The sequence below is a fragment of the Mesoplodon bidens genome (genome assembly GCF_964165515.1).
Source record: "Mesoplodon bidens genome assembly, chromosome: 9".
Taxonomy (NCBI): domain Eukaryota; kingdom Metazoa; phylum Chordata; class Mammalia; order Artiodactyla; family Ziphiidae; genus Mesoplodon; species Mesoplodon bidens.
This window is the reverse complement of record NC_138166.1, coordinates 26,609,197-26,635,295: the sequence shown is the minus strand read 5'-3', so window position 1 is coordinate 26,635,295 and position 26,099 is coordinate 26,609,197. Positions and strand designations below refer to the sequence as shown.

The 26,099-nt window shown below is 36.5% G+C and overlaps 1 protein-coding gene across 1 annotated transcript in view; it reads left to right on the top strand.

Moving 5' to 3' along the window:
• The first annotated feature begins 1,127 nt into the window (after window positions 1–1,127).
• Window positions 1,128–26,099, top strand: part of PCLO (piccolo presynaptic cytomatrix protein) — a 383,857-nt gene continuing 358,885 nt past the window's right edge. The window contains exons 1-2 of the mRNA XM_081243593.1: window positions 1,128–1,403; window positions 7,209–8,793. Of these exons, the coding sequence (XP_081099719.1) occupies window positions 1,147–1,403; window positions 7,209–8,793 (1,842 nt within the window). The 5' untranslated portion in view covers window positions 1,128–1,146. The remainder of the gene's footprint in view (window positions 1,404–7,208; window positions 8,794–26,099) is intronic.

Below are 26,099 nucleotides of genomic sequence, written 5' to 3'. Positions count from 1 at the left end.
AGCAAAATTGGGGCTGCAGATCCAGTGCTGAACGAAAACACTCCCTTCTAAAGAGCGCAGGAGCAAGAAAAGAGTATATGTTGGTGGGTGGGTCTGAAAGAGTTAGTATTAGTTATACCTCTGCTGCTAGTCAGCTGTGTGACTCTACACAAATTAATTTTTCTTTCTGGGCCCACAGTTGTACAAAAAAGGTTGAACACACGTCTTAAAAGTTCACACTATTGTAACATTTTAATATTCGACAGTCTGGAATACAGTATCCTATCCGCAATTTCTCCAAATCTTTACTTTTGCGTAGTCCCTTTAGGTAACAACACAGCGGTAAGCATTCAAAAACCTTACCTTCTTACTTACACTGTATCTAAGATTCTAAAATAACTGTTATGGCAAAATTCTAAATGAAAACGGCCAGTTTTATTTCCTTTGGGGAAATTTGTCCCAAAGGTATCTGGCTTCTCTATTAATCTCCAGTTACCTGAAAACATTCCTAGGATCTTTTAAAATTCTCCTTTAAAAAAAAAAAAAAAAAAGGAAAAGAAAAAAAACTACAAATCCCATGAGTCAAAGATGGAATGGAAACAGACACCTCCCCTCAAGCCCCCTTCCCGGTCCCCTTGAATGTAGTCCGCTAAAACTAGGGTTGAGGCATCCTGAAATATGCCTGAAAGAAACGTCGGCTGTTTCGTTCTGCTTTTTAGCTGTGCTCTCGCTGGGCTCCTTTAAGTCGGTGCTGAGAGCGAGGAAGGATACAGAGCGACGCAGAGTGGGATGGGTGCAGGCGCAGGCATCACCTGTTCCAAGAGGGGCATGCGCACTGCGAGGGCGCCGGCGAGGAGGCGGGGCACGGTGGGAGGGGCAGACGGCGCCCGGCTGGCACTGCTCAGATCTGCTTTTCCCCGGCTTGGGGCGCTGAGGCGGTGTCGGGAGTTGTCTTCCGCAAAGGTTGCCTGGCGTTGTCCAACATGGAGGAGGCACTGGCCTCGGTCATCACCTGCAAGAGGGACTAATCTCTGCCTGGTGTTCAGGGTCTTCGCCGTCTGCACGGCCGGCGGCGGCCCCCGTCTCCGGCTGCTCCTCCGGCCACGGGCTTCCCGGCGGGGAGGCAGCACAAGGAGGGAGTGCGGTGGCCCTGAGTTTCCCTAAGCTATGGGCAACGAGGCGAGCTTGGAAGGGGAAGGGCTCCCCGAAGGGCTGGCGGCGGCAGCAGCGGCGGCGGCGGCCGGAGGAGGGGCTGGCGGGGCGGGGAGCCCCTTGCACACCGTGACTCCGGCCGGCATGGAGGCGGATCTGAGCCAGCTGAGCGAAGAGGAGAGGAGACAGATCGCTGCTGTCATGTCAAGGGCGCAGGGGCTGCCCAAGGGAAGCATTCCTCCGGCCTCTGCGGAGCCGCCTTCCATGCACAGGCACGCACAGCATGATGTATATGTCCGGGCATATATGTACAGCTTCCCGTGCACATATGTGCCAGCCCGTATGTGCCAGCACGGCAGTACATATATGTCGCTTCCGTTCATTTTATTCTCCCTAATGGGGTGGTGGTAAAGAGAACATAAGCTTTCTGTTGGGCAGGATAAAAATGATGCCTTATAGAGTTTCTGATGGGATAGTCAAGGGTTGCATTCTTTGAACTGTGATTTTAGATTGTGATTTCTGGCCTTTTGGAACCTTTTCTCTGTAGGGTGGCGTGGAGAGACGCCCTCCAGTGTTTTACTAATCTGGAAGTCTTCCATTAATACAAAACGGACGTGTTAGGAAATGGAGAGAGCTGGGTGTTTACCTGTTTCTGTTTAAACCTCCCCAGTCATTTCGGGGTCTTTCTCTCTGTGAATGATATCTAAATATTTCTGTAACAATACCTTTAATTCCCCTGGAGGTGATTTGTCTTTCCTTCCCACCCTACGCCCCAGAGGAGAACAGGAGCTGTTTAGGTAGAAGGTATAGAATAAATACACCTTTTATATTCAGGGAGAAACCCTAAAATATGTGTGGCATTAAACAGATGGTTTGGTCACAACAGTGCAGGTGCTGTACGTGTATTTATGAATTAGCATATGCTATTTTTTAAACCACCGCTCTTTTATACGAAAAAGCGTCTTACAGTTTACGGAAGAACATGTGAATTTGTGTTACCTTCAAATTAGTTTCCAGTACATACTTTTAAAGACAAAACAAATAGCAACTTGGACAGGTAATTAAGAGCTAATCTATAATATTAGCGTATTCATTTTCCCCTCTAGCTCTCTGTATTCCTCCATCCCAATAAATTAGTTGTTTTCTAGTGTGAGTACTGAGAGGGTATAATCACTGTGCCTGCCCTGCCTTTATTATTGTAAACAAACCCTTTAACTTTGCACCCTCATAGCTTGTTCAGAGACAGGACATTCCTCTGTCCGTGGTTCTGAAATCACTCCTACTTTATGATAACCTAACAATTTTCATTAGAGATACTGGAAATATGAAAGATATGGATATAGGTGTAGGCTCTTATCCTGTACTTCATAAAATAAAAACACTTAGGAGCTATAATATAAGTATATACATATAATTTTGTCAGGTAACTAATACAGTAAAAATGTAAAATGTTTTGTGGATAGTGGCAATATTTTCCACATAAATGTGTAAACTATATCAGGCAAAAACCCTGTTTTCTTGAAGGGGAACCAACACTACTAGTAAAGACTAGCTTTTTTATATTGAATATATTTTTCTGTGTTTTTAAACTAGTAATATATTGGGCTATTTCTTTGGTATAAAGCCTTTCTTAAGTATTCCCTTAAGAGTACAGTTTATGATATGTACTATTTTCTCTACTGTTTAAAACCTGACTTAGAAAAAATTTTGAATGTTCATATACTAGATTTTTCTAGGGTAATAATGAGGTACAATACTTTTATTAACCTTTTAGAAATGTATGCCAACTCTTCTACAATTTTTCCTAAGAGGCACAAGCAACAGGTTTAGCATGCTGGTTACGAATACCAAGAAGAGTGTGAGCTTTGATTCCTAAATTTCTTCCTTGTATTCAGAGGGCGGATAAAAAACATTATTTCAGCCTATGAAAGTATGGTGTTTTGGGCAGTATTTGTATCAGATAGCATACTTTTAAAGCTCTCTGTTGATGTTTTTGTTACGGTAGAATTCTTATCAATAGGTAGTCTGCGTCCTAAACAGTTACTGATGAAAGCTTCATTGAAATATATAAACGTGTCTGAATTTGGCAACCTGCTTATATTTTACTGAGAGATTTCTATAAATGTCTTTAATTTTGGAAAGTTATTATCCGCATTTGTGATAACCAAATAAACACATATTAATTTAAGTATATGTAAGAAAGTATATCCAAATCATTTCAAGTTTTAGGAGATTATGTGGTGCGAATTAGACAGGGTGGGCTTTGATTTTTATTTATTTAAAGAAATAAGGGTTGAGAGCCCAGAGACCTTATTAATTTTAACTGACTCATAGCGAATTATATATGCTTCTCAACCATATGTGCCTAAGTTTCCTTGCTTCTAAATAAGGCAGTAATACTTACCTTACCCATCTTGTAGAGCCATAGTAAGGATTAATTAAAATTTGACCGGAACATTTTTGCTTGGATTTTAATTTGAAGGAACCCTATACATGTAATGAGTAGTAATATCAGTATCAGCAGTGAATGGCACTGGCAGTGATGGCTGCAGACAAGTTGTATATTGAATTATTCACTGTTATGAGTTATTTGGATGTATCTATACTCTTTTACATATGGAGAAGTCAGTGCAATGTACTGGATATCATGCCTCCCCTTCCTGCCCACCAGGAGTTAGGATACCAGATTTCTGCGACTAACTAGTTTTGTAACCTTGAATTAATTTCTTAGCCTGTTTAAGTCTTGGTATCCTCTGCAATATACAAACGAACGGACATTCCTAAAGATGCTTATATTTCTATTATAAAATTTTATGACTTAACACTGTCAAGTGTCATTGCTTGTTGTGTTACATTTTAAAATATTTTAGTATTCCAACTGCTTTTATATTCTTAGTCTTGAATGCATGTTTATCTCGCTTGCTGCTGAAACATTTTTTTTCTGTTAACCTGTGAAAGAAAAATTCTAATCTGAGGATGACAATAGTAAAGTGAAAAGGGAAGTGTATAAGACTTGAGTAGTTAGAAGCTAGAAGTTAGAGCTTACAAATGAAATGCTTCTGGTTTTTCGATTTATTGTCGATCCAGGGAAATGCAATTTTATTACGTCTTCTACTCATTCTATTTACACCTACAGATGTGTCATATGAGAAGAGCTTTACTGGAAAACACTTCTGATTAGTAGAATATTTAGTAACAATTCTGACTGAATCAGTTATTTTCTTAGCATTCCTTTAGGCCTCCGCTGCTGGGTAGACACCTCCACAACTGTTTTTCTTCCTAGAGCAGCAAGCCAAAATGAATATGGAATGTTTCCATTTATATCTCACAAGACCTGTGGAAGAGTTTAAAGTGAAAAGAATTCAAGAGACATTAATCTAGAGGGAAACAAAGACCTGATGTGTTCATTCATTTGTTCACTCACTGTTATTCATTCATTCATTCATCAAACATTAATACTCATCTGCTAGTTACCAGGTTTGGTTCCAGTGATGAAAAAATGAGTGAAACATATCTCTCCCTAGGAATTCATAGTCTAGTGCAGAAGACACAGATTGCATTTTGGTCATTCTTCTTTTTAACAGAACTGTCATACCAAACAGAAATTCCTCAAAAGACATAGTTAGCTAAGACATCTTTATATTTTTGTTTGGTATTAAGCCTGTATCTTCTCTTAATGATTGTCTTTCTATTTTTCACTCCCAGATCTCCATGTTTATTTACATAATTATAGCAACTAAAACTAAGTTTAAATTGTAGTCTTTATAGCTGTATGGGTATTTTCTCATGGGGGATTCTATAATATAATATAACTTTATTCATAGGAAGTACATGCAGTTATAATTTCTAATGCAAGTAGCTTCCTTTAACTTTTGGTGTTTATTGTTATCACAAATATTTGGTATTCACAAAATTTATTCGTTTTGTACGTATGTTGGATTAAGTGAAATATTACAAAAACAGTGATTAAGTTTAATAGTATTTTCAAGAGAGCACAGTTAAGAATAGATTTTTTGGGTATTCGTTTAAATATAGATTTCTTTAATAAAATGCCTAAACACTTATAGGATAGTCCCTAAGCATCTGCCCCTCAAGGGAATGGTAAACTTTATTAATTGAATATGGAACATTTCTGGAATAATGTGACTATCTAAACAGTGGAACTTTTTGAAAATCATCTATTTGGGGTTGTTTACTATGGTTCTTTTGCCTTCATATGGAAGGGAGCACATAATGAGGCCTATAAGGAAACATTCAAAATTATTTTCCCCAATGGAAATATGTAGCAGTGTGTTTTAAAAGATATCTTAGAACTGTTGGAATCAATTAGGATAATAATTTTAGTTCCTTATTTAAGTACAGGCTTCAGGGACATGGTAGTATCTAAAGTTTTTGTAACCTTTTTTCCTGGAGGAAATTGCCAGAACCAAGAATTCTATTTATTCATCTTTTATTAGAAAATCATTTTGTGGCATACATTGCCATTTATAGATTATTTTCTTTCTGACCCTTTGCTCTTTAGAAGTAATACTTCTGTGTTTCTTCCTACTATGCCTTACATCTTGATCTATACTCAAATTTCTGTATCATTAGGGGAAGTTTAAAAACTTAATTCATAATAAGTACCAGATGACCTGAAATGAAAAAGTTATAGTCTGGTCCATTAGCAGGTAAATTTTATTAAAACAAATTAAAACCTATAGAACTTTATTGTGATCATCTCATATTTTAAGTACTACTGAATCACTCTGTTTATCTCTTTTTCTTTGAACTAAAAAGAAATCTTTTCCAAAATTAATGTTACAAATATCAAACAAAATACTTATAATTTGATTTACCCCATAATTCTAATGCAGCATGTTCTTATTAGTTGCAATTTTATCAGTAAAAAATAGCTTGTTTAAAATTTAACGTACTTGATAAAAGTGTATATGAGAAACAAGTATTTTAATTGTTGAGCCATAGTCATTTAAAATTGATGTTTCCAAAACTATTTTAAAAATATCCATCTTGTGTATTTGTCTATGAGTTAAAAGAAATCTTGCAAATTAATTACTTGTTGCATTTTTAAGTCATTGTCAATAATAATGTCTAATTAACAATGGTAATAGTAAGTGTTGTAGAAAACATTAAGTAAAGAGATCATTGTTTTTTCTTCCTTTGAGGAAAGTAACTTTTCAAAAGTGGGGTCACAACCAGATTGTTGCTATTTGTACATCAGGCTATGTATGTCTCAAGATACTTTAAGCATCATATTGTTACATAGAGAGATCTCAGATTAAGAATGCTATTGGAAAAATAATTGAATGATATAACACTGTTCTTCCACAAGCAAATTGTTTCTCAGAATTTTCTAATTAAAGTAGGAATTCTTATTCTATAAAGTTTAATAAGGACAGTATTTCATGGATATTACCTTTTTTGACAGGTATTCTGTCAAAACTTGAATAGATGGTCAGCTTTTTCAGAGTCCCTGAAAAACCTCCTTTACCAGATCCTGTGATGTCATGTTGTATGTCTTATGTAGCTAATGTAAATTCTAATGTTAAGTAAGAAACAGAACAAAAAACAGTTGCAGCAATCTCATTTAAAACGGAATATTTTCACTTCTTAGTGTGCTAGTATTTGGGAGGCTGACATTCCTTGACTATAACTTTTGGTTAAAAAGGATACATTCTGTGAGCATAAAAGTACTGGAACATGGCTTTGCATTGATCTGTTGAGTTAATATGTTTAAATAGGTTTAAAGTATGGCTAGATTCTATTAAGTAAATGTAAATTATTTTTATTATAAATACTTTCTAACTAGATATCTTAATAGTTCATTACTTATAGTAGCAAGTATGGGGTTTTTTCCCCTTCCTCTTCACTTCCGTGTTCAAAATCTGTATCCATGTAAAGAAAGTAACAAAGACATTAAAAATTTTATGATTATTTGTAGGATGCTGCAAAAATGGATTTTAGTTATATTTATACATTCATAATTTTGAAGATGTAAGAAAGTAATAGGTTTTAAATATTATTTTGAATTGTGATAGTTTCCATTATTTTCACTTCTTTTTGTTTCATTCTTCTAGGAAACAAGAGTTGGATAGTAGTCAATCTCCAAAGCAACCAGGAAAACCGCCGGACCCTGGGCGTCCAGTTCAGCCTGGTCTCAGTAAAAGTAGAACTACAGATACTCTGAGGTCAGAGCAGAAATTGCCTGGAAGGAGTCCTTCCACTATTAGCTTGAAAGAATCGAAATCCAGAACTGATGTTAAGGAAGAGCACAAGTCTAGTATGATGACTGGCTTCCTCTCAGAGGTTAATCCTTTAAGTGCTGTCTCCTCTGTTGTAAATAAATTCAGTCCTTTTGATTTGATATCAGACCCTGATGCCTCCCAGGAAGAAGCCTCCAAGAAACAAAAAATATCTCAGAAGGAACAAGGAAAACCTGAAGGAATCACAAAGCCTCCATCACAACAACAGTCACCCAAGCCAGTTCCTAAGCAGCCAGGACCTGTGAGGGCCCTGCTTCAGCAGGACGGTTCTCCCAAATCAGTATCTCCTCAGCAGCCAGAAAAAATTAAATCACAACCTCCAGAAACAGAAAAGCCAACTCAGGGCCTCACCCAGGCTCCTCAGACAGACCAGGCAAAATTGCCACTTCAGAGAGATGCAGCCAGGCCTCAGACTAAACAGACAGATACAGTAAGGGGAGAGTCAGTTAAACCCTCACTGCAAAGCCCATCCAAGCCTCCTATTCACCAAGTAAGTCCTGGAAAGCCTCCAGCCCAGCAGCCTGGACCTGGAAAACTTTCCACACCACAGCCTGGGCCTGAAAAGCCCTCAGCTCAGCAGCCAGGGCCAACGAAGGCCCTAGCTCAACAGCCAGTGACCCCAAAGCCCCCGGCCCAGCCACCAGGAACAGCAAAGCCTGCAGCTCAGCAACCTGGGCCAAAGTCTCCAGCTCAGGCTCCTGGGCCTGCAAAGACTCCAGCTCAGCCTCCTGGGCCTGCAAAGTCTCCAGCTCAGCCTCCGGGGCCTGCAAAGACTCCAGCTCAGCCTCCTGGGCCTGCGAAGACTCCAGCTCAGCCTCCTGGGCCTGCGAAGACTCCGGCTCAGCCTCCTGGGCCTGCAAAGACTCCGGCTCAGCCTCCTGGGCCTGCAAAGACTCCGGCTCAGCCTCCTGGGCCTGCAAAGACTCCAGCTCAGCCACCAGGGCCAGCAAAGCCCATGGCCCAACAGCTGGGGACAGCGAAATCCCCGGCTCACCAACCTGGGCCACAGTCTCCAGCTCAGCCACCTGGGCCTGCAAAGACTGCAGCTCAGCAGGTTGGGCCAGGGAAGCCTCAGGTCCAGCAGGCTGGGCCAGGCAAGACTCCAGCTCAACAGCCTGGCCCAATGAAGCCCCCTCCTCAGCAGCCTGGCCCAGCAAAGCCCCCTCCTCAACAATCTACAAAACCAGGAAGCCAAACAGGGAAACCTCTGCAGCCACAAACTTCTCCATCTGCAGCACAGACTCCAGTACAAGGCCTCCCCAAAACCATCTGTCCTCTTTGCAATACCACTGAACTTCTGTTGCATGTTCCAGAAAAGGCCAATTTTAACACATGCACTGAGTGTCAAACCACTGTTTGTAGCCTCTGTGGTTTTAACCCCAATCCTCATTTAACCGAGGTAAGTGCATTTTTTCGTTATGTTCATGCTCTTAAACCATATCATCATCTTACACAAATGGTGCTTAGTTTATTGCTGTTACAATAGGATAGCACTGTTTTTCTCTGGTTCTTTTCTTCTTTCCCTCCTTCCTTCCTACTTTCCTCTTTTTCTTCTCTGCCAAATGTAAATTAGAGTTTTTCAACATTTTCTCCAATAATATTTCTCCAAAATATTGCTACAATTTCTGATAAATTTGGCACATAAAGGAAGTATGAATTGATTGATAGATGCTGAGCTTTTACTCATTGCATTCTATGGGTAAAATCCACACTATTATTACATTATATTAATTTTTACATTAACTTTTAAATTCGTGCTCCTACCTACCATGATACTCTTGATATGATATTCTTAAATGGGATCCTATTTATGCTGGGAAAAAAAGTGGACAGTGTTTTCAGATTCTAAATACAATTTTGATACGAAATTGAATACATTCTTTCAAACTGCACATCCCCTTTTCCTGCCAGTGATTTTGCTATACACTATGAGAGCATGCTTCCCTCATTAGTTGAGAGTCATTCATAACAGCGTAAGTCACTTCAAAAAAATGAAGTCATTAGAACAGGTTCAACTTTATGGGTGTCTTCTTAGAAGGATCACAGTTTATAACTCCAAGTCTTTGGGTAAGCCTTCCTGGCAGACTGAATCATGAAGGGGCCAGTTGTGACACAAATGAGTTCAAGGTTGTTTACTCTGATTCAGGATAGAAAAGTTATTCTCAGCAGGTCAGTTAATGTCAACTCAGTGCTTAAAGTCCCTGAATAAAATAGCATTTTAATAGGTAGAGATTTGGGGACGTTCATGGGGAAGGGACAGAAAACATAAAACTGCAGAACTTAGAAATTCTCTGGAGTTAAGAAATAATACAGTGAAGATGGTACAATAATATAAAATAAGTGAGAATAAAGGGCTTAGGGTTTGAAAGAATACATTTTTAAAAGAAATGCAATAGCCCCTACCCGATGAGAAGGCACAGAAGTCCATCTAGAGAACAGCTGTTAGTGGGCTTTGTGTGCATTATGTGCACATAATGCACAAGAGGAATGAAGGCAGCAGGCAATGAAGGATTATGTCATTTAAATATCCGTGAGAGAGGAGACTTGTGTACCCTTGTTATAAATGAAATCTATGTTCTGATAAAAACAACAGTGATAATTATTGGTAGCTGTTATGTTAGTTTGGATACTTACTGTGATGAAAGTTGAAAATGATGTCCATTTAAAATATGTCAACCTCTGGTTTTTTGCTGAAGTATCTTTTACTCTTTTTACCAAAAGTCATATTGAGTACTTTAACTTTTTAGATAAGCCATACTTTAATGATAAAATTGCAATTAATAAGAACATTTAAGTTATGGAGAAAATCAGATTATAAATAGTTGGTTTATATATTTGTAGCTTTTTTTCATATCTTAAACTTTTTTCCACATTCTTTTTTTATCTTTTAATTTTTTCATTGAAGTATAGTTGAGGTATAAAATTATATGTTACAAGGGTACAATAGTGATTCACAATTTTTAAAGGTTATATTCCATTTATAGTTATTATAAAATATTTGCTATATTCCCCATGTTGTACAATATATCCTTGTGGCATATTTTATAGTTTTGTACCTCTTAATCCCTTACCCAGATGCTGCCCCTTTCCCCTTTTTTCTCCCAACTGGTAACCACTAGTTTGTTCTCTACATTTGTGTGTCTGCTTCTTTTTAGTTGTAGCCCCTAGTTTCTTGTATTTTTTAGATTCCATGTATAATATCATACAGTATTTGCCTTTCTTTGACTTATTTCACTTAGCATAGTGCCCTCCAAGTCCATCCATGTTGTTGCAAATGGCAAAATTTCATTCTTTCTTACAGCTGAGTAATATTCCATATTGTGTGTGTGTGTGTGTGTATATATAAATTCTGATAAAGATGTGTTTCTGTCCATAGTATACCATCTTGATAGGAATGTGTAGTAATAATGACTTCAAACAGTAGATGATCTTTTTATAAAATGTTTGTCATGTTTTTGTGTCAATTTATAAGGCAGAAACCTGTAGTTGGACCTTCAAGCCACGTATATTATTTGAGTACCTACAATGTGGAAGACATTTTACTACACGTTTGATAGACTATAAAGATAAGTAAAACATAATGCTGATCTTAACATGATCCAAATGTACTAGGTTAGATCATACACATACAAAGAAATATGTGGTCAAATGATAAAAGCTGTGAGAGACATGAGCAAACATTATGAACTTCCAAGTAGGAAGTGCCATTTCCAGTGGGTGAGATAAGGAAAGCTTCATGGAGAAAATGGCATTTGTGCTAGGTATTTAGTGATGGATATTATTTCAACAGATAAAGAACATGAAAGGGGGTAATGATTTAGCCTAAGACCTAGAGCCAGAATAATACAGGGTATATTTAGGGAATCAGGCATAAATCTAGGTTGCCTGAAGTGGTGGCAAAGAAATGCGCAATGAGATTGGAGAAAAGTTTAAGTCAGATTTAGGTCTTCCACATTTAGTCGGTAGCAGTGAGCATTCTGCTTTATGAAACTTACCTTGTTTATTGTAATCATACCTTCAATCCTTCATTCATTTTACAAATGTGTATCAAATGCCAAGTTGCGAAGCACCATCAAGTATTTTGATAGAATCAAGTATGTGTTAGCTATGGAGTCTTCCTTCTACCAGAAAACTGGAGAAATAAAAGTTGTAAATAAGAAAGGAAAAATTAGATATGTACGAAAAGTAACTCTGTATAGGTCTTTACAGTTCACATAGTTCCTTCTTATTTGTTTTTTCAAAATTAAATTTCCAAATAATTCTGTGGTCATGTATTCTGTTTTCTCTGTTGGGAAAAAATTGGTGTTCAAGTGGTTACTATGTTAGGATCATCCTGATAGTAAATAACCAGAACCCAAGCTAAATCTTCTGATTCCAAATCCATTTACTCGTGGTAAGAAGAGAGAAAGTGCTATGAGATCAAACGAAGAAGTCATCACTATCTTTGGGGGGTATGACAACTATCTTCATGGAAATAGAAGTATTTGAGCTGGGAATGTGAAGAATGATAAGAATTTGGACACACTTGACAGGAGTTGGGAATGTGGGGGCAGGTAGAGGGTCTCAATGGCTAAAAAAAAAGCATCCCCGTTATTAACGAGATGAGCTTGGGCAAGTCATTTACATTTTCTGTAACAGTGATACCATATAAACAATGGAAATAACATGTTCTCTGTTAAACACTTTGGGTTTTTAGGAGGATTAGCTGAACATTTGTATGATAAGGTATTTTTCAATATACGAAGTTTTTTGAAGTTGTAATATGATGTGTCATAGATAATGTTAATATTTTAAACAGAGTTGACTTTGACAGCTTACTCTCAAATTGTTTTCTACATAGATACAATATCATAAGTTGTTGGGTTCTGAGATAGCAATCAAGAGCCATTTGATCTACAGTATTAATTGTAACATTTCATTTTAATTCTCATTTTTTCCCATAAGGAAAAATGTAATCTTATGGGTCAAATTGTCCAAAAATACTCAGATTGAATAAACAGTTTTACCATGCAGGACAGCACCAGAGACTAGACATTCTATACTACTTTAATTTACATGAATTTATTATTTTCAAGTTTGAGTTTATATGCAAGTTATTCTCTATATTATTACTTTTACAGCCTATTGGGTAAAAATAAAATAAAAATAAAAATAAAATCCTGGTCTCTTGTATCACTCCTTGAAAAGATCAGGAGAATTTCTCTGATATATTTTTGTTACCAAAGCAGAATTATGACTATATTTGCTTTGAACATCCTGGCTCTTAAATGACTACTAGGTCTGAGGAGAAGGACTGAAGAGGTATCAACACCCAGACACAAGCTTTAGGAAAGGGGACTTTTACTTCCTTAATTAAATTTGCCAGCTCTCTCCCACCTCTGCCCACCTGACACACATATACACACCTGTACACATACATATACACACAAACACACTCATACCTTAGATAACCCAAATATTTTTGTGAAGGGGATGATGTTTAAGTGTCCTCTCTGGTAGTTGTCAAGATGTGTGCTGTTCAGATAAACTTTAAGAATCCACTGGCTCCAAGCCTAGACTTTATAGCTGTATCTCTTCTTGCTAGTCCATTAATGGAGGTAACCTCAGCAACACAGGTTCACTCTTTGGGTTTGCTTTCTGACACAGAAACTGAACATTTGCTTTACAGTTAGTAACTACAGTGTTTCTTGTTGTTGTTCTTGTTGTTGTTGATTTACTTTATCTCTTCGATGTCTAGGCTGGGACCAGGTAGGTTTAAGGAGAGATTTAAAGACTTATTCCTAATGTGTGATAATTCTCCTGGTTCTTAGGAAATTTTGTAATATATGAAATGACTTGTCATTTTTTAGACTATTAATAACGAACCAAATGTTAGTGATAAAAGTGGATTTAGTTGGGTGTTTTTTTCTTTTTCCTCATATTATTTCGATCATGATGGCCCATATATTAATCTTGGCTGAAACTAGATGTTTTATTTAACAAAAACATGGCCATCTCTCAGGAGCTAAAAAATAAAAATAAAAAACAAACACACTTAGACTTCCATATACACTCTCTCAACTTATTAAAGAACAAACAAAAAATGACTGAAATTTTTCAGGTTGGCAAAATGACTTAACTGACCACCTCTTTTAGGTGGATCAGCCTGCTACTTCTAGGAGGAGAAACTGAGGGGGAAAAATCTGTTAAGAAAAGAGTAGAGATATGCCAAGTGTCACGAGGCTGGAACCTGTGGAGAAAGAAAGCCAGTAAGACATTCCTGATGATGGAGTAGCAGAAAGGACTTTTAGAAAAAGGAATATTCTCTTTTTAGTTGCTTGCTGTTTTAGCACAAAGGTGATTTGTCACCCAAATTCTAAGCAGAGACAGCAATACGGTTCTTTTTAAAAAGGAGGACTGAGCACATATGCGTTCACCTCCTCTCTAGAGGTCCCAGTTTTAAAAGATTGAAAGTATAGTAGTTCTGTGTACCTCAGTTAAAAAATAAATGAATAAATAAAAACAATAATAAAAAGTACTCATTAAAAAAGTGTAGTAGTTCGGGAAAGACCACCAATACCATAAATTGGCAGGTTGAAGAATTCCTAGAAGATAGAAAGTAAATGGAAAGGTGGTGACAGAAACAGAGCTAAAGAAACCACTATCAGGTGGCTTCCTGATGGAGCCTCAGTGAAGCTCTGAGCTTAGCATCCACAAATACAGACAACAACAGTGGGTTGTAGGTAGTGATCAAGTAATAAATTACAGAACTACAGGAGGAACAAGCAGGACAAGTGGACTCTTTCCTAATCTCTAGTGGAAGACAGTGGGTAGGAAGAGGCTTTATTTTCTTCTGCTTAGGCTAAATCCAAAGAATTCTCCAAATGAAGGGATGAACTGCCTGAGGAAGGGCCCTCATTAGAAAAGTAGGGCTTTCAAAAGAAAATGAGAAGTAATGCTCCTCTCCCACAACAGAGTGATTTAAAGGAGGAAACAAACAAAACACTAAAGGAGTCAAATTTACTAAATCTGTTACCCTCCTAGTAAAGCTGTTCTTACTTTGGACACTCACCCTCTGCCATCCTACGTCCTCTCATTCAAAGAAGAGGACTAATGCGGAAGCAGAACTGTCCAGAAATACAGAAAAACCTCTGTTGATTACCCATTCTAAATAATGGAGACATTCACTGTAAATGAATGGTTTGAAGAGACTCACTTGACATTTTAGCAATAATACCACATGAAGGACATAGATAAACTAGTGAAAGACAAAACAAAACACCTGACCTCACAGGAAGGAGTTCATTCAGGAATTATAAAGAACTTATAAAATTCTTATTATTCCTGAGAAATACTTAAGAGAGGGTATTTCATCAATAATTAGTACACTCAAATTTCAGCGGGCTGATTGAGGGTAAAAATGGGCCTGGTTGATGTTCTGGAAAAGCAAGACCCAGAATTTTCCCAGCTTGTAGAGCAAATTATCCAGCTATTTAACTGAGCACCTACTATGTTTCAGGCATGTTTCTGGACTGTCCTAGTTGTAAAAGTGAACAAAGTAGCCAAAAATTCTTCCCTCGTGCGACGTGTATTCTAGTAAGAGTGGCAAATAAATAAAACGTATAGTGTGACAGATGGTAATAAGTGTTATGGAGAAAAATGAAGTAGAAGGTTATAGCACAGACCAAGGGAGGGTTGGTGATGTGGTGGTAGGGTCCCCTCACTCCCTCTAATTGGGGGATTGGAGTCTGGGAGTTGAGGGATGACTCAGGAATCTGGAATTTTTAGTGGTGACTAAAGGTCTAATTTGTATAGTTCTGAGGCTGGGAGCTCGAGGGGGGCTAAGAAAGGAAAGAGTGGGATGTACCCAGGAATGTGCACAATTCTGAGATGCCCCTCTTTACTCCTTCCTGTGGTGATGTGGAGGCTGGGGAATGAGCATTTTACTCCAGCATAGGGAGCTCTTTCTAAACTCTTGTCCATGGAGTTGTAGACATTTTGGGGGTGTGGTCATCTGAAATTCTGGGGCTCCCTTGGGACTCTGGGAGTTCTGGGGCTTTAAGAGAGATATTAAAAATCATGGAAATTATATCTAAGAGCTCTAATAGGAGTTCCAGAAAGAAATGAGTCAAGGCTATGGAGTCAAGCTCTAGAAGAAAGAAAATGTAAGTCTTCAGGTTTTGATCCACCAATGGATGAAGCAAGATTAGTAAAACATCTCATAGATACATCCTGGTAAAATAGTCTGATTTCCAAGGGTAAGGAGAAAAATTGGAAGACGTCCACAGAGAAAAAAATTAGCATCTACAAAAAGATGAGAAATCAGGCAGGTGTCAACACAGAAGACAGCCGAGAGGGACCAATTTCTTTAAATTTATAGAGATTGTGATTAGATGAATCCTCTATCCAGGCAAGAGATCAAGAGGGAGTGTGAGGGCAGCTTAAGAATTTTTTTTCACACTTAAGGGTCCATAAAAATCATTGGCACTCTATAAGTGTATGTATACATGTATAAATGTGTATGTAGGTATATGTATGTATATATCACAATCACTGTAGGAGTTCCTCTATTAAAATGGAAAATGAAAAGAGTGGGATGGAGTAGTTGATTATGCCCCAGAAATGAAGAAAACTAAAAAGACATTATGTCATTTTTTTCCAAAATGTGATTGCATAATAGTAGTGGAATGTGAGATGATATTAGATGGTACACAAATCAAACTGAAAAAGTTATACATTATTTAACTGTGTGTTAAAATATTTAATACATCAAATATCATTTCTTGGATATTGCTTAAGACAACCCTAAAACATAATAATATAAGGTTGTTTTTTGAAAAAATGTTGCTTTTATAGAAGGAGAAAATACATAGTATCTTAAATTTATAAATCAAAACTTATTATTTGATGTTATAATGGCAGCCACTAGAAAAAGTCACAGCAAAAGTTAACACTGATTGATTCTGAAGATGCAAGCTTGGTACCTGAGAGAGAGGCTTTTACTTTTATTTTTTTTTATTTTATTTTATTTTTTTTTTGAGGCTTTTACTTTTAATGTCAAACCTTTTTGTGCTATTTTTTTAACCTTGGAAATTCGTCTTATTTTTTTTTTTGCTTGTTTGTTTTTGTTTCTTAAAAATTTTCCTTCGCTTTATTATTATTATTATTTTTTAAACATCTTTATTGGAGTATAATTGCTTTACAATGGTGTGTTAGTTTCTGCTGTATAACAGTGAATCAGCCATACATATACATATATCCCCATATCTCCTCCCTCTTGCGTCTCCCTCCCACCCTCCCTATCCCACCCCTCTAGGTGGTCACAAAGCACCGAGCTGATCTCCCTGTGCTATATGGCTGCTTCCCACTAGCTATCTATTTTACATTTGGTAGTGTATATGTGTCCATGCCACTCTCTCACTTCGTCGTAGCTTACCCTTCCCCCTCCCCGTGTCCTCAAGTCCATTCTCTACATCTGTGTCATTATTCCTGTTCTGCCCCTAGGTTCATCAGAACCATTTTTTTTTTTTTTAGATTCCATATATATGTGTTAGCATACAGTATTTGGAAATTCATCTTATAATTAACACTTGAGTAATTTAAAAAATTCTCATTCATTACATGATTGATTAAACAATTTATATGATATGAAGGAATGGGTAAATTAGAGTCTCGATTTTCACATCTTTAGCTTTGGCATTCTACTCGGTGAAATGCCAGGAATTTTTGGTTCTAGATAATAGTAATGATTTGAAATGCCTTATGCCTGTAATGCCAAATTTGGTCAGTTTTTTCATTTGTTCTTTGCTTGTCAGAGGCATGTATACTTTAACTGGCACCATTTTTATATGAAACCAGTAAAGAGAAATAAAGTCCCTTGATTCTAAACATAAAGTTTTTAGAAGACAAAGAATATTCTGGGTTTGTTTTGTTTTTGTTTGTTTTGTTATTCTCTAATAATCCTTAGGTATCCTTCATAGTATTTAAAACAAAAATACCCTGAGTATAACAAAATTTATTTATTTATTTAAAATAATTTTCTCATGAATTTAGAGGACTAGAAGTAATCATTTAAAAATCCTTATTACTTAAATGTGTTCATGAACGCCATGTTTGTTTAACTCATTTTCCATGAGGTCTAATTTGAAGAATTTTCCTCATTACTTCGATGTTGCACATATAAAATAACTATATATTCCTCATGCTCTACCCATAAGTTTAATCATTAGAACCAAAGCTTTTTTCCACTTTCAGCTTTTAAATAACTAGATGTTTCAGGTGTCTTTCTGCATATCCAGCTTTTTGTAATGTCTACTAAGTGTTGCTACATATTATTGCAGCTAGTCTGATGATCTGCATAGCTTAGTAAGAACAGATGTTCTGCTGTGAAAGCAGATACCCACAACTAACAGAATCATTTATTGGATCAGTAAACTTAATACAGTGATGGGTTAACTTGCTCATTGTTCACATCCCTTGAGAAATCACACATACCAAACACTCTCCCGTGTTCCATATCTTAATTAGCTTAGGTAAAACTGGGCTCTTACTTACAAACATTTCAAAAGTACTACGTTGAAGACAAAGATGTAAATAATCTATTAGAAGTTTATATATCTTCCTTAAAGTAATGCCAATATCAAAAGCATCAGTAAGTTATATAAAGATCTGGGTTGTAGTCCTAGCTCTGCCCTTTACACATAAATAGTCTTGCTGATATTCCTCTGAATTCAATCAACAGTAGTTCTAGTTACCTTTGATAGAGAAGCAATAACTTCACGATAAACAATGTTTCTTGCCTGTCTTCTTACTTCACTCTTACTGTAATTCGGTCAGGTCATTTTAATTTTTCTGAGTATTTATTTTCCTTATTTGTGAGACTTGTCATATACTAAAAATTACATTTGGGAGTATAAGTGGAAGTGCTTTGAAATTGACATGAATAAATATTTGTATTTATTATTAATCTGTATAAAAATTCTAATAAGTAGGGATGGTTCCATCATTGTTAACTCCGTTTGTCACTGAGAAACCGAGGGTAAGAATTTGCAAGGTCACAGAATTACTTAGCAATGAATCCCATACAAGAAGGTAGCAACTTTTTAAAATAGGAGAGCACATTTGTTTTTAAACCAATCATTTCTAGGTTACAGAAAGACTGTGTGTGTGTGTGTGTGTGTGTGTGTGTGTGAGAGAGAGAGAGAGAGAGAATTTTACATATTCTTAAAGTTACAAGAAATCAACCTTCTAGAGACTCACAGACATAGAGAACATGCTTATGATTACCGAAAGGGAAAGGTGGGGAGAGGGATAAATTGAGAATTCGGGGTTAACAGGTGCACACTACTATATATAAAATAGATAAACAACAAGGACCTACTGTATAGCACAGGGAACTGTATTTAATATCTTGTAATAACCTATAATAGAAAAGAATCTGAAAAAAAATATATGTGTGTATACATATATGTATATCTAATATGTATCTATATCAATATATCTCAATCAGTTTGCTGAACACCTGAAACTAACACAACATTGTAAATCAACTATACTTAAATTAAAAAAAAAGAAATTAACCTTCTTGGCAGGAGTTTATTTTTGAAATTTAGTGTAAAAAATTGAGGTCTAAGAGCACTGACTTTATACCTTTCTACTAACTCTTGCTCAAACCAAAGCCTTATTTATATTGCTGAGCTCATTTTTGTTCTTTAGAAAGCCACGAGCTCCTACTATGAGCCAGCCACTCTGTTAGATTTTGAAAATAGAGATAATGAAGTTGATAACTTTTCTCACTGTTAAGAATAGAACTCAGAGTTTAGAGGGAGAGTCAGTAGCAAATGCAGATGGAATCTTGTTTGTAAAATAGAAAATAAACACCACATAGATGAGATACATTCTTACCTGAATATAAAACAATAAACGACCTTTCTATTCTTTTCTTCTATCTAATCAAAAATAAAGATTTTTAAATCAGTTAGCAAAACAAATAAGACATTTCTGTCATTTATTCAGGAAAATCAAACTTCAGTAGAATTCATCAAACAAACCTTCGGATCAGATTTCTACTTGGGTAAAAGAATTCAAAGAAGTCAGTGGCAGGCTTCATCATGTGAACATGTAACTATAATTGTATTTGTTGGGAAAAATTTTAATATGTAGATCTGTGTGTTTTTTAACTTGAAAGAGGAAGGATTTAAAAAAATGGTCAGAAGGAAATCAATGGTAATGAAAAATGTGGCTAGGATTTGTGAAAAAAAGGTGAAAATAAAGCTGATTAAGTGTAATTTTAAAGTCAGATTTTCCTTAAATACATTCTTGAAAATGCACATACGTAAAACTATTTAAGATTTGAATAAATTATAGGCGGCTCCCATTCACAGAAAGCTGAAAGAGGCTAAAATCCCGTATGAAACTGTATTTTTACACAAGCTCCGTGCAGTGGGAACACAGTCTTAACCAGTGGACCGCCAGGGAAGTCCCTCATGTATGTATTTTTAAAAGCATTTCTTTCCTTTCCAAGTTAACATACAAGTGATTGTCTTAATTCCAATTACTATCTGATCAAATTAAAGATATTTAAATTTCAGCATATATAATGAGTTCACAAAGTTTATGAGCCCTTTGAGTCTTTTCACTAATGTAATTTTTTTCACTTGTAAGTGAAATAATAGGACAATCAATAAGTTGTTTAAATAATTGCACAAACATTGCCTAATTGAAACTGTTGGATCGCAGGCTACAAAACTGTGTGATAGCTCAAGGCGTGTTAATCATTTGAGATCTAAAAGTTTGAATTCACCATGTGAGAGGCAGTCAGAAGTGTTAATATATATGTAAGTTCAGTTTACTGATTTAGGGTCTTCTGTGTTGCTGTAGTAGAATACAAATAATATTTTCATGTCTTTGTACTGTAATTATTTTGTAAATTGATTAAAGTGGCAATTTTTTTGGTTGGACTGCACTGACACATATTCAGATATGCTTTTATCATTTGACCCTATTTTGTGAAGATTTACAAATGTTGTTTCTAGCCTTTGGTGAACATTACTATGCTTTATGAAGAAAAAAGTGCCGATTTAGGTTACATTTCACAAGGTTTGTTAATGGTTTCTGAGTTATGCAGCAGAAATTGTAATCCACACAGTTTCAGAAGGTATCCATTCAAATTCTGGATGGATTGTCTTAAATAAAACTGTTTCATCAAGTCGCTGAGCATGTCATCACAGTTCTGAGGAATGCTAGTGTCTAGTTTTTATCCAAAATAAATTGTGCATTAATATGCATACAGATGTCAACTGCAGTGAGCCATCTGCAGCCAAACTGCTGTCAGCTAGTAGCTGCCTTTGTGGAGGAGGTCATGTGGGTTGGGCATTCCTTGAATAGCAGAAAGCATAATCTGTTATCAAACTTCAGCTTGGGTTTCTCTTTATAATATTATATATTATTATCTGATATATATTATTTAATTATATTCTCTGGCATTCAAAATAATATGAATAAGAATAATACATAGATAACTTAGAGATAATTTGATGAGAAGTAGGAAACAAGTTTAGAATAATTCATCAATAAATAATCTAAAATTTACTTGGTATCTAATACAGAGGTAAGAGTAATCATAAGAAGTGATTGCTCTTTTTTTTTTTTTTTTCCCGGTACGCGGGCCCCTCACCGCCGCGGCCTCTCCCGTTGCGGAGCACAGGCTCCGGAAGCGCAGGCTCAGCAGCCATGGCTCACGGGCCCAGCCGCTCCGCGGCATGCGGGATCTTCCCGGACCGGGGCACGAGCCCGTGTCCCCTGCATCGGCAGGCGGACCCTCAACCACTGCTCCACCAGGGAAGCCTGTGATTGCTCTTTTTAAGAGTCCATGTGAGGATAGGAAAAGAGAGGAAATAATTGGAAAAATATTTATAAAGCAATATCTATTTGAGTCTAAATGCTGTGCTTCAAGTGATAGTAGGAATAGTTGAGAAGGGGCAGACCTTAATGGAGAATGGAATAGTAAGTGGTAAAGGAGAGGGGTCATCGTGTAAAGCATAGGAAGCATTTAGATAAATGGAAGAGGAGTACAAATTGGATTTTGAATCGTGACTCAGGTAAGAGAGAATGAGAACACTGCCTTGATGGAGTAAATGGTACATTTAGGTATCGTGGTTTGCAGAAAAGTTTAGTTGTGATGCATCAAGAAGTAAGAACCCAACAGATTTTAGTACAAGGGCAGGGTGAGTGTATGACTGAAGAAAATGTATTCAGTAGCTAATGTGAATGGTATGAACACCAGCACATATGAATTCCTAATATTGTGTTTGTTCTTTAGATGTTCCATTATTCCCCCTACTATGCTATGTTGTTGAGCAGAGATTCGAGTATAAATCTTATGTAGATTTTGTGTTTAAAATGTCCAGTTTGGAGCACATTGAAGGGTGGATGTTAGTCATTATGCCTTCTGGACACTTTTGTTTTGAGAAGCTTCCATTATCTTTTGAAGCTAATAGATGAAGAATAGTTCCAAGCAGGAATATACTTTAATTCTGGAACCCCAATGTTTGCCAACTCATCTTATTTGTTAGATGTATTGAGTTAATTATCTTGAATTATTATTAAAGACATACTCTTAAAAATCAGAATCTAATTTTTCAGTACTTTTTGGAGAGTGGCACCAATAATTGAAACTCTGTGTGGAATTCACAATTAAACTTTCAAGTGGTATGTCTTGAAACATTTAGTAAGACATTTATGATTATCCAGCAAAAGCCTTAGCCAGTGAAGTTGTATTACTATATTTCACATGACTCGGCTCTGATACATAACATAAAAGGGAGCCGGGGGAGTTGGATTAAACAGGGAGCTGTGTTAGTAATTATAAGCAGGTCCACATTAGAATACACAGTGACCTCAGAATGAGCAGAAATCCTGGCTGACTACTCTCTTTTCCCCATTTATGTAGCATATTGTCAGAAGACTGAATGAACAATTTTATGCCTTTTTTTTGCTTCTTTCTATAGAGCTAATTGGATTAGAGTAGCTCATTAAACACTTGTGTCTCCAGATCATGAATTCCATGTATTCATTTGCTGTAAGTAAGGCTATAGGTGGGGGAAGGAAAAGATGACTATTTTTCCTTATTTGTTATATAAAATCTAGAATTTATGAATAGTTAAGGCATGGCATATTTATCTAACACAGATTCTTTCATTTTACTGCTTGTATGTTGAAGGTAAGCTCCAGAGTTAACATTGCACAGAGACTTAAAATTTTACTGATAAGACCAAAAGCATCCGAAGAAGTGGGGAGGGTGAGAGTTGAGGAGGAACTTGCAGGAAGAAAGGAAAAAAACACTCATCGAGGGCCAGATAAGGAACCGTGGCTTTGGAAATACTGATACAGTTGTAGGTTCCCCTGGTATTGTTTCTTGAATTTCTCCCATTGTTTATCAAATGGATGTGGATGATTAGAGGAACGAGTGCTACTCATGTCAGGGCACCTGGGAAGTTGTTTATGAAATATTGGTGAAAGGCTTCTTCTGAATTAGGCTTGGCCTTGGCTATTGTCTGACTCCTTTGGCATAGGGAATAAGGGATAAGGACTAAAGTCTTCTAAGATCCACATTCATAGCTATAGTGAAATGAAGACCCAATCATGCAGAACTAGGAGAACCAGCTTTGTTGTAGATATGGATACCAAATGGAACGGGCAGCAGGTGTCTGAGGCAATGATGGTTGTAAATTCAGGTTCACCTCTGCTCATAGTTAGAGATAAACATTTAATTTTAGAAGTTAAACAAGACAGTAATTGTCTCCAAGCAGTGAAAATATGTATGGTTAGCAGGTGGGGTAAGTATGGGGTGTTCCTTCAGTTCAAATCAAAATGAGTATATATGATCCATGGGCAAAAGTATAGTATAGGGAGAACGGCGTGCAACCAGAAAATGAAGGTGGAAGCCTGTCATTTAGGCTAGGTAAACAGTGGGGATTAACAGAGTACACACAGAAATGCTGTAGCTTGAAGAGCATAAACATTTTAAATTAGTTTATTTAATTCAAACCAGCTCAAAAAATATTCGTGAACATATATAATGATTAAAGCGTCAGACTATGCCAGGAAGTCTTTATCGTTTGTTGCTTACAGTCTTTTGGGAAATACAGCCCTGGAGGTAGCAGACTTATGGAAGTGCTAACATGAGAACAGGAACAAAATTATATATTCTGAATTTCTTGCAAAAATTAACTTTATTTCACAGTTATTGGAGAGGTATTGAGGTTTGAAGAGAAGTAGAGTCAACCCCTTCTGTGGTGGTTTGTTTTAAACAGGTTATATTTGGTGGAGGTATGAGGTATTTGAGAAATGACAAGGGCCAAATGAGGGACAGTGGCTTTGGAAATGTGAACAAATGAATGGGGAATTACCTTTCACAAGCCATGCAGACACACTTTAGAAATAACTGAAAATGCAGTAAAGATACACTGGGATTTTTAACTCGGATGAGTGAGAGGGCAAAGGTGCTATTACTACTCCTTAACTCTCCCTCAGTGCATTGTGAAAAAGTAGATGGTGGTTCATGATATTAATGTCAGGGCGGGCTATGGACTTTTTCAATTTCTTAATGTATAGGAAAGATTTTTTTGTTTTTGTTTTCAGCTCAGTCAGGGACTTGGAAACACTGCTGTGTTCAGTAATAGATTAAGTTCTGAGATAAAACTCATTTCTGTTTTCAACAGATTTGGCCAGAATTAAATAAAAAAGAGCCTCTTTCTGAAAAATCCTAAGAGGATAAAATGCTTTTCATATTGTGAAAGCTATAGACAATGATTTTAACCTGTATTCTCACAGTGAGGAGGAACATTGAGGGATCAGTTGTCTTTTATGTGTTGCTTATCAGAGTGAAGAAAATGGGGTCATGAGAAGGACGAAAGATGGGTCAGTGGAGTCTGTTCGAAAAAAGGGTGTATTAAGAGAAAAGTAGAATTGTATCCTTATGAAGAAGCAGTGACCTGTGTTTTCCACCTGTCTTTTCCTAACTCTCTCTTGTCTGCTTATTGGGAGACATAGTCACATACATTTATAAACTACAAGGAAACATTTGATTTTGGTTTGAGGACAGTATAGTATGTGTGACCCACTATTGAAGTAAATCATACATTAGATATGCCATGGTAGTGTTCTAATTTTGCAGTGGTCCAAAGATGGAGTAAAGGCCTACTGGCCAGCTATGCATGAAGCTCCAATGTTCACATGGCAAAGAGACTTAAAATTTTGCTGATAAGACCAAATGCATCCAAAGAAATTGGCGGGGCGGGGGGCTTGTTTGGGGGAGAACTTGCAGGAAGAAAGGATAAAAGGACTCATCACAGTATCACCATCAGATACTTATTATATATCTGTGATTATCTTGAAATTACATTATGCTTTAACCTGTTTCTTATCTGATACTTCTATAATATAGTCTCCATGAGGACAGAGATTTTTGTCTCTTTTGTTCAGTGGTATGTGCTAAGTAGAAGTTGCTCAATAAATACTTGAATAAAGAAAGAAACAGATGAATACATTTTGCGTCTTCTTTGGCTCTGCCATTTAAGAAAGAATAAGAGCAATTAATACAATGACAGACACTAGCCCCAGAAGTTTGTAGTTTAAAGTGGTTAATGTGGGTATAGCTCTCATATAATAATTTATAGAAAAAAATCATTGATAAAATATAAGTAAAGAATTATGCTTTTAATTATATTTTCTTTCATCTTGTCTGGCTGCGTGATTATGAGGTCACGTGGTATCATTTAAGACTGTGGAAGAAAACAAATGAGAAAAAATAAATAGTAGAGTAGCAGAATTGACATTGGCAGTAGGGGAGGGAGGTGGTTGAATGCGTAGGGGTACGTTTATGGAGAAATTTCCTTCCATCAAGAAGGGGACAAAGTGGAGTGAGTTTCTCAAGCTCACCTTTAGTCGTGTTACTTACATAGGTAACAGTTGCTTGATTATGTTTTGGGATTCAAATATCTTTATGTTTAAAAAGTTACTTATTTGTGAAATGCCTCAAACATACAGAAAGGTAAAGGCAATATAGCAAATACATAAGTACTCAATACTCATGTTGAAAACAAATGTAATGAACAACCAAGTACCTCCCACCCATATGTAACACATGTTTTCATTTTGCTTTTTGATTCAGATTTTTAAACAGAAATATAACTTGTCAGTTAGAGTTTAAAATCTTCCTTCAACCTTCTAAAAACAAAAGTTTGCTTTCCATGAGATTGCAAAATAAGCCCTGTTATACTGTTACCTGAGTTTAAATGATTTCAGTGGCTTTTTTTTAAAGCCATTTTAATGATTAAGAAAAAGATACAGTAGAGTTTTTTTCATTAAAGTTTAACAGCATAAAATGTCAAGTGAAAAAAGAAGTTTTTAAAAGTTTAGAAATGACTAGTTTGGTTTCTTTTCAAAAGGGAATTGTTTCAAATAGAGAGTATGTTGTTTGCCAGCCTAATACTTTGCAATTTTGTACTGTAGAAAACTTTTCTTGTACTTATGCTCCATATATTTAGTTTTTTACTGTGTAGATTTCTGAACACAGAACTTCAGTGCTAAACTGGTAACATTGGTTACTTTGGGAGTAAAAGATTAGATCATGAATTTGCCCTTCAAAATTACTTTCGTAATATTTCAAGTTTTGTATAATGAGCATACATTATTTTGGAATAAGAAAAGATAAATTTTAAACAT